Below are 16,733 nucleotides of genomic sequence, written 5' to 3'. Positions count from 1 at the left end.
AGCATTAGACTAAAATATGAAGTGTTTGAACAATTGTATGACACTGAATAAAATCGACCTTATCCATGTGATCTTACTTCTTTTCTCATAGTCTCGTCAAAAGATGGTCAATTTTCCCCATACGTAATTAAGTATAAACATGGTAATTACATAACTCAAACAACACCTAGTACGTGACACAGTACGTGACACAGTACGTGACACAGTACGTGACACAGTACGTGACACAGTACGTGACACAGTACGTGGCAAAGCACGTGACAATTCACATAACTACGTATATAAATAAAGCGTTTAAGTGTAATCACAAAATCAGCGTTTCTATCTTCACCTTTCACCTTCTTTTCCATCAACTTGACTTTAACTACCCTTCCTCTCCACTTTAACTACCCTTCCTCTCGACTTTAACTTCCCTTTTTTCTTGACTTTAACTTCCCTTCCTCTCGACTTTAACTTCCCTTCCTCTCGACTTTAACTTCCCTTCCTCTCGACTTTAACTTCCCTTCCTCTCGACTTTAACTTCCTTCCTCTCGACTTTAACTTCCCTTCCTCTCGACTTTAACTTCCCTTCCTCTCGACTTTAACTTCCCTTCCTCTCCCTCCATCCGAACTCAACTTCTTCTATCTCCAGTCCATTACCCTTGCCCACCTTAACTCTCCTAACGCCATTCTTACTCAACCTTAAACTCACTTCACCCCACCTTCCAAACCTTGAATTCCCCCTCTCACAATTCCCTTTCCTCCTTCTCTCACAATTCCATCTCCACTCTTTTACCCCTCTCAACCACTTTCCTTCACTCTTCCTGTACCTTAACCTAACCTAACTTTACCTTAACATCTTTTCCCCTTCAATTCACCTTCCTCTTCAACTCACTCACCTGTTCAAAAACTGAAAAAAAAGTCCATTACAATTAAAAATCAGAAAAAAGAAATTGACATCAGTTTACTAGTTTATCATCATAGAAGCGAAAATTCGTCCATTTGACAATTATACGTGAGAAAAAAACTTAATTTACACACCCCTGGCTAGTCAAATGCCAATGCCATTTTTTTTCAAAATCGGTCGCTTGAGCTTAAACACCCCTGTTGTGAACTGTGTAACTATATAATGCAGGTGGGAGTGTAACTACACATAACGGGAGCGTCTAAGCTCATTAGATCATATCTAGTAAAAAGACTCGCATGTATATAGCCACAAAGGTCATGAGTATATTCGACCTTCCACTTTCTAATTAGATCTTGAACATACTGAGCCAGCTAACAGTCATGTCGGAGGTGAAACTATGACACCATTGCCAAAAGTAAAAGCAATAATGACAAGCTGCTACCCCCAGGCCATGCTCACGTGACCTAAAGATTTACGTAACAACTGCTATGTCATCCACTTTGACATATTCATCAATAAATATAACACTGGTGGCCTGTGAAAAAACTTATCAAAAACAAAGCTAAATGGCAACGATGTTCAACATACTGGATACACTTGAGTTAAGCGATGATGTCGAGGATTCGCGATGAGTTTCGACTCCCACAACTTTTTCCTCTTGCACTATGAACCTAGAAAGAGAGCAGAACAAATTGAAACGCTCATCGCCATAACCGATCCAGTATTTTTTTTTAATTGCCTCTGTTCCGAAGATGTGTTTTTTAAATTGGTTTGAAAATGATTTTAAACACTTTAGCAATGTATTTGATGAATTGAAAGTATGATTTTCGTGAGCTTTTTGAGGTACAAAGCTGAAAATTTAGATATTGCTTTTTAATGTTCGAACACTATAGAAACATACAAAACACGGTGTTCTTCAAAAGCATGTCCTTAAAAAGAAGTCCGATGCGGGAGCCCAACCTGGTTTTTTAACACATTACCCTATAGTAACGACAATTCTAAATCTAATATAAGCGCTAGACGAAATAAGTAGTACGAAAACAAAAATATATTGCGGCAAAATTTTTTGAGGCGATTTTTGCAGCTTTATATATTTATGTGGCTGTCAAAGCCCAGCAAAAGGATCCCAAGGGTTTCGGCTTTAAACATAATGACAAATCATTGAACTAAAATACATCTGGAACGATACGTCACAGGGAAAAAAATGAAGCCAGATTTTATCATTTTTTGCAAGTCGCGCAAGTCGTTTTGTAAAAAAAACCCTCAAAAAATTGCATTTTTATATTTGTAAAATTTCAAAAGTAAACCTTTTGTTAGTTCTTCAGCATAACATCGAATTTGAAAGATGTTCGTCAAAACTATATAATGTCAAAAAAATCTGGCTAAAGTCATAGCATAGCTGAGAAATTTCGAAGCAAAGACGAAAATGGTGAAAAGTCTGCGCTTTTTTTGAAAGTTCCAGTCATACCTAAACGTTCATTGAGCAATTTGCCAAAGAGAAAAATGTGTTTTTTGGAAGCATTTTTCATGCCATGAAAATACACAAACTGCAAATAAACATACAGCTCAGTGTCATTAAGAAAAGTGAAAGATCTTCGCAGAAAGAGTTGTTACCAAGCTATTTTATTGATGCAAATGCATAAAAATCAAGAACATATTTCAAATACGAAACGCTCCATTCTTATTTTGTCTGTGTATTTTGTCTGCAAATAATGAGAGAAAAGTAAAATAAAAACAATGCTTATCACGGCGGGCCGATAAGCTTGGTAGCTAGTTGATACGAAATCAATAATAAAAAAAAAAAAAAATAGAAAAATTGCGTGTTATCAAACAAAATACATTACTGAAGCATTATCAAAACGTAAAAGGACACGAATCACACGCGAAAAAATTGTATAAAATGCTATGAATATTCAAATATGTTTTATATAACATTCATATTTTTTAACATTCAGTTCCGTCTTGTAGACTTGCATTTTTTTGCCGATCGATCGTCCTCGATTTTTGCTAAATATGTTTCTCCTCAAAAATATCTTGTTGTAGCATGAACTTATTCTGTTAGATGCAATTTTAAAGCAAAAATGTGTAAAAAAATGACACTAAATCATTTTTTTCACGTTTTTCTACTGCCAAGAAGCCGAAAAAACGCTCATTATATCAGGGGGGAGTTTGACAAATTTTAGATGTATTTTGGCTTCAACCAATCATGGGAGCTTCAAACTATAGGAGTTATCATTCCAGATGTATTTTAGTTCAATGTGACAAATTTAACGTTTCAGTTAAAACTACAGTTCAGCGGGTTGAGCTTAGGAGTGTTCTGTTCGGAGAAGGGGCCGAGCCATTTGACGCTGAACAAGACTAAAATTCAGCATTAAAAATATGAATCTGACATACGTATTTAGCCATTTATTATATCAAAACACCTTAAAATAAAACATTTTATTTATAAATTGCCGCTTTACGTTAGGCAGTTGTATAGCTACGCCTGTCATAAACAAAATATAACAATGCTAATAAATTATAGAAATAATTTTACAAATTTTATAATGAATTTTTAACTGCATGGACTTGGAATTTTAATATATATTTAATGTGTGTTGTATTTGTACCACGTTAGAGTCTGAGAGCGAAAAGTTTATTATCTTATCAGCCATTATTTGTATAAAGTAGTAATTGCTATTTACAGGTCAAAGATAGTGTTAATATGTTGTATTTGTTTGTTGAGGTTAGGTTTACCCTTCTTGATTTAAATGGCTTCTTTGAGTTTAAGGGCGACTGAAGTGTGAGCGGTGTCTAAGATATGGAAACAGGATTGTGTGCAATTGTTTTTGCAGTGTGGTGACGAGAGTAAGTGTCTGAATAGGTATGAGTTTTTGTCGGTGGTTGTGTGTTCTTTAATCCGTGTGGAAAAATGGCGGGTGGTCTCCCCAATGTAGCTATTTGTATACCTCGCTAAACAAAGATTTTACCTTACCATACTATGTAACAAATGGCAACAATGAGGATGGATAACGCTAAATACATTTGCCTACGATCGTAGTTTTAAAGAAATTCCAGCAAATATTGGAGAAAATAGAACACATAACTTACTTTAATTTTCCCTTTAATTCATCGCCATTGGGTCGTTTCGAAGGCTCATATGACCAGCAGTCAATCATAACATGATACAAAGCAGGCGGACAGTTCTTTGGAAACGACAATCTCTCGCCGTTCTCAATACGACCGATGACGTCATTATTTTTAACTTTTTGAAACGGTTTTACACCGTACATCATGATTTCCCACATACATACACCTGAAATAAGGAATACAGATGTGAACAGAAATCAATGATCAATGAATTGTGATTATAAACTGCACAGCATACCGGCCGTCATTATTTAGAAGATTTTTCCTGGCTTTGTACAACATGAATTGATATTCACAAGATACCCAGAAATGCATTTATCTTCCGTATTGTAGAACTTCTATTTCCATCCAATAAACTCTCAAACTATTCTCTAACTCCACGACTTAACTCTAATCTTAAAAAACTTGGATTGCCGAGAATTCTAATCCTACCTCTCTCCTAAACTTGAATTGCCGGGAGCTCTAATCCTATATATTACCTGAACTTGGATTGCCAACAATTTTAATACTACCTCTTACCTAAACTAAGATTGCCGAGAATTCTAATCCTAACTCTTTCCTAAACTTGAATTGCCGGGAGCTCTAATCCTATCCCTTACCTAAACTTGGATTGCCAAGAGTTCTAATCCTACCTCTTACCTATACTTAAATGTCCGGAAACTCCGATGTGGAGCGAAAAATTCATTGAGTTAGTGCTTTACCCTAAAACGTTCATAGCTAAATCCTTAAAACACACTAACCGAACATCCACACGTCGCTAGCCGTCGTAAATCGACGGAAGTTGATCGATTCTGGCGCCATCCACTTAATTGGCAGTTTGCCTTTCGAGGCTTTGTAATATGATTCAACTTCCAGCCAACGCGAGAGACCAAAGTCTGCAAGTTTGACGTTGTCATGGGAACATACAAGGACATTCCTCGCCGCTATATCTCTAAAAAAAAGTACATAATAAATGGTGAGGCTTTTGCCATGACTGTAGTTAAAGGCAGCTTCGCTCGAGAAATCAAAATCATGATACAGATAAAGAATTATAATCCTTCTACCACATCGCCGTTCAAACACAATCAGTGTTGCACCAGCTCAATCAGTGAGAAGGAATTTATTCATATATGCATGTTTTTGCGTATTATTTTCCCTTGAAATCAATTGTTTCTTACAAATTAAAATATAAATATACGAATATTGTCCCCCTCGCTTATTGAGCTGGCCACGCCACCGAACACAATAAACTAAAGCAATGTTTATGCAAGATTATATAATTACAAGTATATTCAATGATAAGAACATAACTGAAGAGGTTCTATTTTAAATCATTCACTACAGCACCTATATATTGACTGCGACAGGCAACTGCGAGCTGATTGCCCAGCAGTAAATAGAGTGACGATAAATTACTCGGGCTACATCACGATCAGGCAAGTAACTTCTGTAGAGAGTTAAATCGAATTTAACAACATTTGACATATATTTGATAGGACGAAAATTTTATCTTGATGGGTTTTTGTTGCCCAGAAGTAGGCGACTCTGCGCAGATGTGACGTAAAAAGAAAAACACGTGCATTGAAGATATAGCTTTCATCAAACAGGTTTAAAGTAAAACATAAAGCTGTTATAGTAGCTAAAGCTTCATAAAAAACCGCACAGCAATATTAAGATGCAGCCCATATGTTGAGTTTGAGGACATCGTTTGAGCGAATAAACATATGAAAACATTTAAAACTGTTCGGATGCTTTTCCCACTTAAATACTGTATCAATTTACGGATGTCTATACACTACAATCTTAAAAATTCACTTTCCAGACCCTGATATAGGCAATTTACGAAAAAAACTGCATACGATACCTGTGAACGAATTTTTTGCTTTCGAGATAAGAGAGCGCAGTCGAAAGTTGATAAATATATGTCAACAATATTGATGTGTTTAAGTTATCCTTGTTCTTCTGTAAATATGAACGCATCTAAAACACAAAAGACCTTTTGCAATCATGTGAATTTTAGTGAAAGCGTACAACTGAGCAGCAAGTTCTTAATTCAACACAAATGTTGTTGACTACCTTTTTTTGACCAATGGCACTTATTTGGGCATACAAAATATATGGCACACGAAATTCTTAAAGATATACTCACTGGAAATATTTTTTTGATCCTCGCATGAAATAATCGGAAAATATAAAGTGATAAAAAATGCCGCGGGCGATTGCACGAAGCCTGGCTAGCGTAATCCATTGGATAGTACATTTTTCAAACTTGTAAAAACTGTGGTTGTATTTTCTTTACGATAACGATACTTTGTAATTTTAGAATCAATACTATATTTCTTTGATTTCCCAGTTCAGTTCGTACATTGTTCCTTTTAAGAGACTTTGGAGGCATTCAAAATATTGCTATCCAGTGGATAACGGTCTTGTGTAACGGGCCCCAGGTGTATACAATAACACAAGTCATATAACATCGTAATTTCTATCCTGTAAAGTGTACAACTCCATCTAGTAGAACCTTAGTTTTCGATACCGGTTTTTACTAAAATTCAATTTCTATTTTTGAAATTTCTGTCCACGAAATGAAATACTTTATGTAGGGTGTCCTTTATATCAAATTGGACGCCTCCATATAGTCTGCAAGTGATGATGATTGTTCGAGTAAAAAACTAATGTTGATTTCACTGTACCAGCAACATAGACCTATGGTTTATTTATTTCATGATCAAGTATGGAGCATAACTATACCTCGCCGTGCGGCGCCAATTCCATTATTATATAAATAGGAGGGTCCATACATAACCCAATCAAACGTATGATATGAGGATGATCGAATTGTTTCATTACATCTGGAAAATAAAAACGAACACTGAGTTACAAAACATAGATAACTCTAAAACGAAGACCTAGTCTTGGTCTCAAATAAAACACAAATACATCTTTAAATGTTGTCTGTCTTTACAACGAGATTGTAAAAAACCTATGGCATTCTCAAAACGTTTTCTTAAATTCGGTAAGTGTTCGGAAGAACTTACATGCTTCTTCTAAAAATCTTTCCGCCTCATCTTCATCTTTACAAGTTTTAATAGCGACAGGTAAGTTACTCCCATCCTAAAAAAACCGTATAATGTTTTTGAATGTGTTATCTAAAAGTCATCTGATCTTTGAAACTTAAATCCTTATACACTCTTCTTCACAACTGATCTGACGTTAAAACTCGCGTCCTAATGTCTTCATCAGGAGTGATGTGATTTTAAACTTAAGTCCTTATATACTCCAGTCTAGTGTCTTCATCAGGAGTAATCTGATGTTAATGAATATTAGTCAATGGGATATATGGGTAAGAATTTACCCAATCCATAGAACACAAATCTATTTATATAAATTTGAAATATCAGCCTCATACATGCTTAAATGTACGTATAATCCTACTATTAAGTTAAAACCCAAACACTGAAATTATGTTTAAAAAGATTCAAATTCTTAATCGATTTTGATTCCTAAACTAGCATATTCCACAACTAGCACATTCATCGTCTAGGAATTCCTCATCAAGTACACAAGAATTCAGTAACTTCTAGAAAATTCTTCTAACGTATGGACAATAAAGTGTTTAATACCTTTGCCTTTATCGTTCCTTTATGTACATCGCCAAACTGACCTTCACCGATGATTGCTCCCAATGTCACTTTACTCCTTGAAATTTCGTAATTTTTTTCTGGTAAAACAACAATGCACGTAAGAATAAGCGGACATTATTCGTACGAGAAAATTTAACATCTACCCAGAAATGTGAAGCCTTGTAGCCACTCACACTTGAGAAACTCAATGTGGAAAAACTATGAACAAATGTCATTAATATGTACCAATTCTCATAGTTCATTTTTCCTACTGTTTCAATGGTCGAGAGAGTGTCATGTGAGAGCGAAGAAATTAAGCTGTTTCCTTATATATAGCTCGAGAGTGAGAAAATACGTAAAAAACAAAATGAAAACTGAACAAAAATTAAAAAGGAAGAAAGTAAAAATGGGACCTTCATTCGACTCTGCGTATGATCTCGATCAAAAGAGTGCGGGAATTTTCCAAAATATTTTATACTATTTTATTCGGAGATGGATTTAGGGGTGCACATCCACCTTGCCTTGACTAGAACCACATAAAATATCCTCAAATAAGCCAAAAACTTTAAATCCAAACTAGACTGACTGAAATTATACAAAAATAGGTACGCAATGCGTACACACGGGTAGCCTAACAAGTAAATAGGGCTAAATGAGGTAGGTAAATGAACATAATTCAAATAAAATTGCATATCTAATATCATTTAAACCAAAATCGTTCAAGATTTAAAAATTAATTTTAGTTATATGACTAAGTAAGTGTTTAACCATTTCTGCATTTTTTGGAAAACTTTAGCTTACATTGCACGTCTCATAAATGCATGTGCTTACGAGAATTTCCCTTAAACGGGCTTTTCAGATCTATTTACAAAGCTTTATATAAAATTTTTAAGCTGATACTAAACTATATTTACATGTTTTACATAGAATATTTAATTATAATTTTGTAGCTCGAAATTTAAAGCTCCTCTGGCAAGAATATGTCTTAAAAATAGGAACGTCTAAATCGTTGTTATGGCGTGTTTCACGATCGTGAATGTTCGAGCGTGTGCAAAATTCTGTACTGAGATATGTTGGAGCCATTTCATTAAGACATTTAAATGCCATTAATAAGTCCCTGTAACGTAAATGTTCGTTTACAGTTTAAAGGACATTGGCAACGAAATTTTTTATGGCATATTTTATGACAACCTTTGTGATGTCTAACAACTAAAATAGCAAAATTTTTTTTCAAAAATATTTTGTTGCTGAGATATTTGCAGCAAAAGTTTTATAAATTTCGCCATCTTGGATAAAATTTTGATAAAATTACCTCGAGCGGTAGTGACGTCATTGGCTGGTGAGCAGTCAAAACAACAATACAATATACTTTGTGATTGACGGCGTTACAACACATTTAAAGCATATTTTACGGGTTTTTTTTGCTGTAATGGATGACATACACGAAAATCAACCGGGTTAGGTTCTGCTCTATCAATATGAACCTGAAATGAAGGCCGAAACAAGTGAAGAAAGCGGTTCCGAACAGGAGAGTGAGCGGGGCGACTTGTCCTCGTCGGAGGATGAAATAGATGCTGAAGTTGAGAAAGCAAATGCTTGGCGCCTTCAAACTCTTAGTTGTTGTAAGTGTGGACATTGTACTTTGTCAAAAAAGGCAATCGAGTGTTTTTGTTGCCTCGAAAAAGCGCTTGAATACGATGAGTATGAGGCTTTGCTAGGCCAAACAGAAACTCAAGGAGAGTATTGCTTGACAACACACCAAGAATTTAGGAACAATATGCTGTCAGAAAGTGTGTTAAAGATAGCCGTGTGTCGGTATCTTGAAGAAAACTGGCCCCTGTCTGATGAGGATCTAGAGAGAATACACAAGCTGTATCGATTAGTCGCATATCAAAGATGTTCTACGTGGATTTTTCAAATTTTAGGGAATAAACATCGAAGACAATTTCCTGCTTGTGTTTATGCTAGCATACGAAAACGCTTCGCGTCACCAAACGGACTTTATACACATTTTAAATACGCATATTATCACGAAAGACCGTAAATTTAAAGTCTTAGACAGACGCTCTTTGATGTTCTTTGTTATGATCTACAATTGCGATGCCATATCATTGTCGAAGGATTGTCACGAACTGCGCAAAAGCAAAATGCATGAGTGATTCACCCAAAACTTGTATTCATTCATAAGTTATAAAGTTAATGGAAAAGTGTACTTGTACATTGTGCACGCAAACAAGCACGTAAAACATTATGAGTAAACGCAACTCTACAGTCACGCTTATATTTGTCTGGGCTTACACTTGGTATGTCGCGAAAGCCTAGTTGTAAGATCTGCTAAAATAAACGTTTCTACGTCTTATAACGACTAAATATTGGAAAAGTATATAAGCGTGATAAACTACACAACTTTTTTTAATCTTAACAAACGCCGAGTGTTGTTTTTGTTTTAAAGTTCCAGTGAACAAATGTGCTATATATTATTTTAATACTATTATCTTATATTGTGTCATTCAGTTGATACCAGCCAATGACGTCAGTAATGTATTCCGGCATAATTTAGCATAAGGTTTTTTTTCCAAAATGGCGGATAAGGATTCAACTTTATGTCAAATTTTCTCAACAGCAAAATTCAAAAGAGACACGAAAACACGAAATTAAGTATTCCATAGCTATCTATGATAAACGTATGAAAAAAAATTTCATTGCTATTGTCCTTTAAGGGAATTATTAATGACATTTAAATGAGACTTTTGCGACTTTTAAAAGGTTTTTTCACTGAAAACCATTTTTTCTATAGTTGTGTTTTAAAAACGTTTTCTGACTTGTCTTAGATGTCGTTCAGAGAACGTTATTCCCCCTAGCGATGAATACCGTACTTGTTCGAACAAGTACAGCGGTGCTAATTTTTTCTCACCACGCGTGCGGCGTTTATTGGATGGCAGTGCTAATCGGTAATCACGACGTGCTTATGACATGTTATTCGACATAATTATATAGGGAATTTATTGTGTTTTGAGCCAACGGGTCGTGTTTTTTATTGTCCCTTTTTTCTAATCACGTTTTCAAAAGTCTATATATTTTGAAAGATTTTGTGTTTATTGCAAACATTGTTTGAACATTGTTTGCTCAATGATTGCAAGTGATCGAAAGTATTTTATATTTCCTGTTCATGGACTTCATAGTTTGACATGTATCATATTTCACTAGATGTAAACTTGTAAACCACACAAATATTTGTATTTCGCACAATATTCGAAAGATTTAGAATTTACATTCAGCATTTGATTAAACTACTCTAACTCTGGATGAGTAAATTGAGCGATGTATAAGCAATGCGAATAATACCAGTTGGACGTATTACCAGACACTAGATTGTGCTTTATACATAAATTGCCGCTTCGTCAGCCACCCTGCATTTGAATATCTTGACTTTTATAAGGTTTCATATTATTGAAATTTCGTTTGTATAATCGATGAATCGAGCCGCGCATGCGCAACGGCTACCCACAAAAACTAGAGCAACCCTCCCCACACACAAGATCATTCTCATTGGAATATTCATTGGAAAAGTAAGTAATAACTATTACCGTACCTGAAATTGGTTGCGAATAATCATCAAATTCCTCGTTGTCCACAATTTCAGCGTAATCATCATATTCTGAAAACGGACAGAATGAAAAAGATGACTCAATGAAGTTGATACATTCAAGTTTATATAAAACTGCTGCATAAAAATGCGTATGCTCTTTAAAAGCCGCTTAAAGATGGTCTCCGCTTGGTAAGGGTTTCATTACCTCGAATTAACTATATTGAATTCTAGACTTAACAACGCGTCCGCTTGACACAAGGTGTCTGCTTAGCGCGAGACCGCTTTTAGTACAGGTTTGCACAACTAAATATTAAAAAAATGAAAGTTTTTAATGCGCAACATTGAATTAAACATTTCAAATGCAATAGCTACACCACTGATGAAAGGTTATTTTTAACATCATAAATGAACTTGAAAATCTGAAAACTTGGCGACATAAATTATGACAAAGAGCACTAGAGTACCTTCACTGTTAGGCCGTGTTGTGTGTGAAGCAATCGAGTGTCTCTTGGATTGACCATCAGTATCGCTATGACTTCCGTTCGTTCCAGGGACATTCGGCAGTTGACGTTCATCTAGTGTAATTGTAAGTTAGCTAAAATTATGGTTTGAAGCTTTTCGTTAAATAAAATCAACCCTTTTCCAATTTTTTAACTTTTTCAAGGCACGAAAATCTTAAAGTCATATCATTGTCATATCATTGAAGTCATTAATTTCTTTACGAAAAAACTGTCCATTTTTTGCACAGTAGTCAGCAGATCCCTTACTGCACCCAAAGTAATTACATATAAACCATCAGTAGTGAAATCAGTGGTGGCCACAGCTATGTTTTGCACAGTAGTCACCAGATCCCTTACTGCACCCAGAGTAATTACATATAAACCATCAGTAGTGAAATCAGTGGTGGCTACAGCTATGTTTTGCACAGTAGTCACCAGATCCCTTACTGCACCCAGACTAATTACATATAAACCATCAGTAGTAAAATAAGTGGTGGCTACGCCCATGCGCCTGAGCATGCGGAAACAAGTTCACCCGGTTTAAATGCACATGTCTAGGTCAGAGAAATAACTTATTTAGTTAAATCGATTTTAGAAACATTTGCAATATATTTGATACGTCGAGATTTTCATCTTCGTGGTCTTTTTGCGCCTAGAAGTAGGTGACTCCGTTTGTGGCATCTTATTCGGTATGATGAAAGTTATATTTTCAATGCATGTAACGTAACATTCGGTGTGGAATCACCTAGTTCTAAGCCACAAAAACCCTTGAAAAATTTTCTTTTCATCTATAAAATATATTACAAATGTTCTTAATATCCATTTAACTATCTAAAGAAGTTAATTTCCCGAACCTGATATTCGCCCTTCAAGATGATTCGCACTCAGTTCCTCATAATAGATTTATGTTAACTCTATCACACGAAGAATTCTAAAAGCATATTTACCGAGCCTTCGATTTAATAAGGAAGTTTTTTGATTTCCTACAAGTTGACAATAACCATCGATGAGTTCGGCCATTTCCGTGGCTTGAACAAATGAAGACGTTGTGAACACCAATGGCTGAGGAAAATGAGAAAACAAGTCAAACGTCAAAATATACAACAAACACTATGTCTTAAACTCCCAGAAATGTAGAGTACTCGACACGGGCAGTTATAACACAAAATGTTAACAAAATAACATTGTTATACAAGTGTAGGGCATTTTCAATGCGAGTGATTCATTCGTGGTCACATGACTTAGAATAAATGCAATGTTTCCCGCCAGAGAAACAGAGAAACAAGAGAAAAATTGCCCGCACGTTTTAATCTGCTATCAATATCATAACAAATAAAACAGCTATGGAGCCGAAAACTAAAAAAAGATTTTTCGAGTTATTTATCGACGAGATTCAACTATCAGCAGAAACACTCGAAAGACGAGCAAAAATGCTGTGGTTACCCACCACAGTCTCACGGAAAAAAAACTATTTCTCTCTGGAGAATACATTACGTGTATAATGCATCCCGCAAAAACATTGCAATGCTTTGACAGGACTTTAAAGATACCGTTCTTTAAATAAAAAATATAGATTAAAAATAGGTATGCAGCGCTTACATGTGAGCAAATAGAAATATGGGCAGAAAAATGGAAAACCAAAATCAATGCATAATGATAAAACTCTTAACTTGTTTTTCTTTAACTAACACTGTCAAGTTCATTGAACTGTTGTGAATTTTGCGGGAATATAATAAACATGTAACTTTCAAAACTGCGTAAGATTGAAAAAATATACTTTGAGCTCACTCTTCAGTCAAATCACCAAGTACATAGCTCTATCTGAGTCGGAGACGCACATCGCACACCAAAAAAATTGGGAAATGTTCTAGTTTATAAGACTTGAGTGGACCTTTTAGTGTCTGTATTTTATAGAAAAAGCCTCGTACAACCTACGCCCGACCGAATTTTTCGGCCCTCAAGCCGTACAGGCAACGCACAAAAAGTGAACAAAAGGTCAAAAATATCAGACTTACTTCTTGCGCTCCCTCCACCCGAAGATCCACGGTCGCCTTTAAACTGTCGGTAGGTGAAGGCAGCGAAACGATGGAGGAGGCGATACGACTTACTTTGATGCCACGAATCAAATTAAAGTGCGCCATGTGAGTTATCTAGAATGCAATTTAAAATATTTTTAAGGAAACCATCACAATAATAATAGTAAGAGATTGAAGAAAACCGACAAATGGTTGAGAGGCAATGAAACAACTCGCCATACTTAAGCAGTAAAAATTAAAATAATCAACCATGCAAACGACATGGCAGATTCCTGCAGTATTTTCCTCACGTATAGAAGTTGGTTTATCAGTCGATATATATTGAATCAGTTCAGTTTGCCAGAATCATTTAAAACTTTAATTGGGAGAGGGGAGGGATGTATACACATAATCAGTAATGCTCAACCAATTTCTTTAAACAGCTTTCAAAAGAAGTCAGTATGGCACAACTGAATATATGAATAAACACACCTCCCGTTACAACGTGCTCATTCAAACACTACAAGATTTAGAAAGATGGTTGCTAAAGTATTAGTAGTAACACAAATCTATAAGACGTTCGTCTAAATTTATCAGCTGTACTACAGGTTGCTAAAGTATTAGTAGTAACACAAATCTATAAGACGTTCGTCTAAATTTATCAGCGGTACTACCGGTTGTTAAAGTATTAGTAGTAACACAAATCTATAAGACGTTCGTCTAAATTTATCAGCGGTACTACCGGTTGTTAAAGTATTAGTAGTAACACAAATCTATAAGACGTTCGTCTAAATTTATCAGCTGTACTACAGGATGTTAAAGTATTAGTAGTAACACAAATGTATAAGACGTTCGTCTAAATTTATCAGCGGTACTACAGGATGTTAAAGTATTAGTAGTAACACAAATCTATAAGACGTTCGTCTAAATTTATCAGCTGTACTACAGGATGTTAAAGTATTAGTAGTAACACAAATCTATAAGACGTTCGTCTAAATTTATCAGCTGTACTACCGGATGTTAAAGTATTAGTAGTAACACAAATCTATAAGACGTTCGTCTAAATTTATCAGCGGTACTACCGGATGTTAAAGTATTAGTAGTAACACAAATCTATAAGACGTTCGTCTAAATTTATCAGCTGTACTACAGGTTGTTAAAGTATTAGTAGTAACACAAATCTATAAGACGTTCGTCTAAATTTATCAGCGGTACTACCGGTTGTTAAAGTATTAGTAGTAACACAAATCTATAAGACGTTCGTCTAAATTTATCAGCGGTACTACCGGTTGTTAAAGTATTAGTAGTAACACAAATCTATAAGACGTTCGTCTAAATTTATCAGCTGTACTACAGGTTGTTAAAGTATTAGTAGTAACACAAATCTATAAGACGTTCGTCTAAATTTATCAGCGGTACTACCGGATGTTAAAGTATTAGTAGTAACACAAATCTATAAGACGTTCGTCTAAATTTATCAGCGGTACTACCGGTTGTTAAAGTATTAGTAGTAACACAAATCTATAAGACGTTCGTCTAAATTTATCAGCGGTACTACCGGTTGTTAAAGTATTAGTAGTAACACAAATCTATAAGACGTTCGTCTAAATTTATCAGCTGTACTACAGGTTGTTAAAGTATTAGTAGTAACACAAATCTATAAGACGTTCGTCTAAATTTATCAGCTGTACTACAGGTTGTTAAAGTATTAGTAGTAACACAAATCTATAAGACGTTCGTCTAAATTTATCAGCGGTACTACCGGATGTTAAAGTATTAGTAGTAACACAAATCTATAAGACGTTCGTCTAAATTTATCAGCGGTACTACCGGTTGTTAAAGTATTAGTAGTAACACAAATCTATAAGACGTTCGTCTAAATTTATCAGCGGTACTACCGGTTGTTAAAGTATTAGTAGTAACACAAATCTATAAGACGTTCGTCTAAATTTATCAGCTGTACTACAGGTTGTTAAAGTATTAGTAGTAACACAAATCTATAAGACGTTCGTCTAAATTTATCAGCGGTACTACCGGATGTTAAAGTATTAGTAGTAACACAAATCTATAAGACGTTCGTCTAAATTTATCAGCTGTACTACAGGTTGTTAAAGTATTAGTAGTAACACAAATCTATAAGACGTTCGTCTAAATTTATCAGCGGTACTACCGGTTGTTAAAGTATTAGTAGTAACACAAATCTATAAGACGTTCGTCTAAATTTATCAGCTGTACTACCGGATGCTAAAGTATTAGTAGTAACACAAATCTATAAGACGTTCGTCTAAATTTATCAGCTGTACTACCGGATGCTAAAGTATTAGTAGTAACACAAATCTATAAGACGTTCGTCTAAATTTATCAGCTGTACTACCGGTTGTTAAAGTATTAGTAGTAACACAAATCTATAAGACGTTCGTCTAAATTTATCAGCGGTACTACCGGTTGCTAAAGTATTAGTAGTAACACAAATCTATAAGACGTTCGTCTAAATTTATCAGCTGTACTACAGGTTGTTAAAGTATTAGTAGTAACACAAATCTATAAGACGTTCGTCTAAATTTATCAGCTGTACTACCGGATGCTAAAGTATTAGTAGTAACACAAATCTATAAGACGTTCGTCTAAATTTATCAGCTGTACTACCGGATGCTAAAGTATTAGTAGTAACACAAATCTATAAGACGTTCGTCTAAATTTATCAGCTGTACTACCGGTTGTTAAAGTATTAGTAGTAACACAAATCTATAAGACGTTCGTCTAAATTTATCAGCGGTACTACCGGTTGCTAAAGTATTAGTAGTAACACAAATCTATAAGACGTTCGTCTAAATTTATCAGCTGTACTACAGGTTGTTAAAGTATTAGTAGTAACACAAATCTATAAGACGTTCGTCTAAATTTATCAGCTGTACTACCGGATGTTAAAGTATTAGTAGTAACACAAATCTATAAGACGTTCGTCTAAATTTATCAGCTGTACTACAGGTTGTTAAAGTATTAGTAGTAACACAA

The 16,733-nt window shown here is 35.0% G+C and overlaps 1 protein-coding gene across 1 annotated transcript in view; it reads right to left on the bottom strand.

Moving 5' to 3' along the window:
- The window catches only part of LOC124452135 (focal adhesion kinase 1-like), a 36,222-nt gene that overhangs the window by 7,268 nt on the left and 12,221 nt on the right, over nucleotides 1-16,733 (bottom strand). Inside the window, exons 9-19 of the mRNA XM_047002724.1 lie at nucleotides 13,719-13,853; nucleotides 12,651-12,765; nucleotides 11,668-11,778; nucleotides 11,207-11,272; nucleotides 7,615-7,712; nucleotides 7,030-7,105; nucleotides 6,743-6,843; nucleotides 5,859-5,974; nucleotides 4,756-4,946; nucleotides 3,977-4,181; nucleotides 1,461-1,557 (exon numbers count right to left, since the gene is read on the bottom strand). Coding sequence (XP_046858680.1) covers nucleotides 1,461-1,557; nucleotides 3,977-4,181; nucleotides 4,756-4,946; nucleotides 5,859-5,974; nucleotides 6,743-6,843; nucleotides 7,030-7,105; nucleotides 7,615-7,712; nucleotides 11,207-11,272; nucleotides 11,668-11,778; nucleotides 12,651-12,765; nucleotides 13,719-13,853 — 1,311 coding nt within the window. The remainder of the gene's footprint in view (nucleotides 1-1,460; nucleotides 1,558-3,976; nucleotides 4,182-4,755; nucleotides 4,947-5,858; nucleotides 5,975-6,742; nucleotides 6,844-7,029; nucleotides 7,106-7,614; nucleotides 7,713-11,206; nucleotides 11,273-11,667; nucleotides 11,779-12,650; nucleotides 12,766-13,718; nucleotides 13,854-16,733) is intronic.

The sequence above is a fragment of the Xenia sp. Carnegie-2017 genome, unplaced genomic scaffold (assembly GCF_021976095.1).
Source record: "Xenia sp. Carnegie-2017 unplaced genomic scaffold, XeniaSp_v1 HiC_scaffold_24, whole genome shotgun sequence".
NCBI lineage: Eukaryota > Metazoa > Cnidaria > Anthozoa > Malacalcyonacea > Xeniidae > Xenia > Xenia sp. Carnegie-2017.
This window is presented reverse-complemented; position numbering and strand designations above follow the sequence as displayed.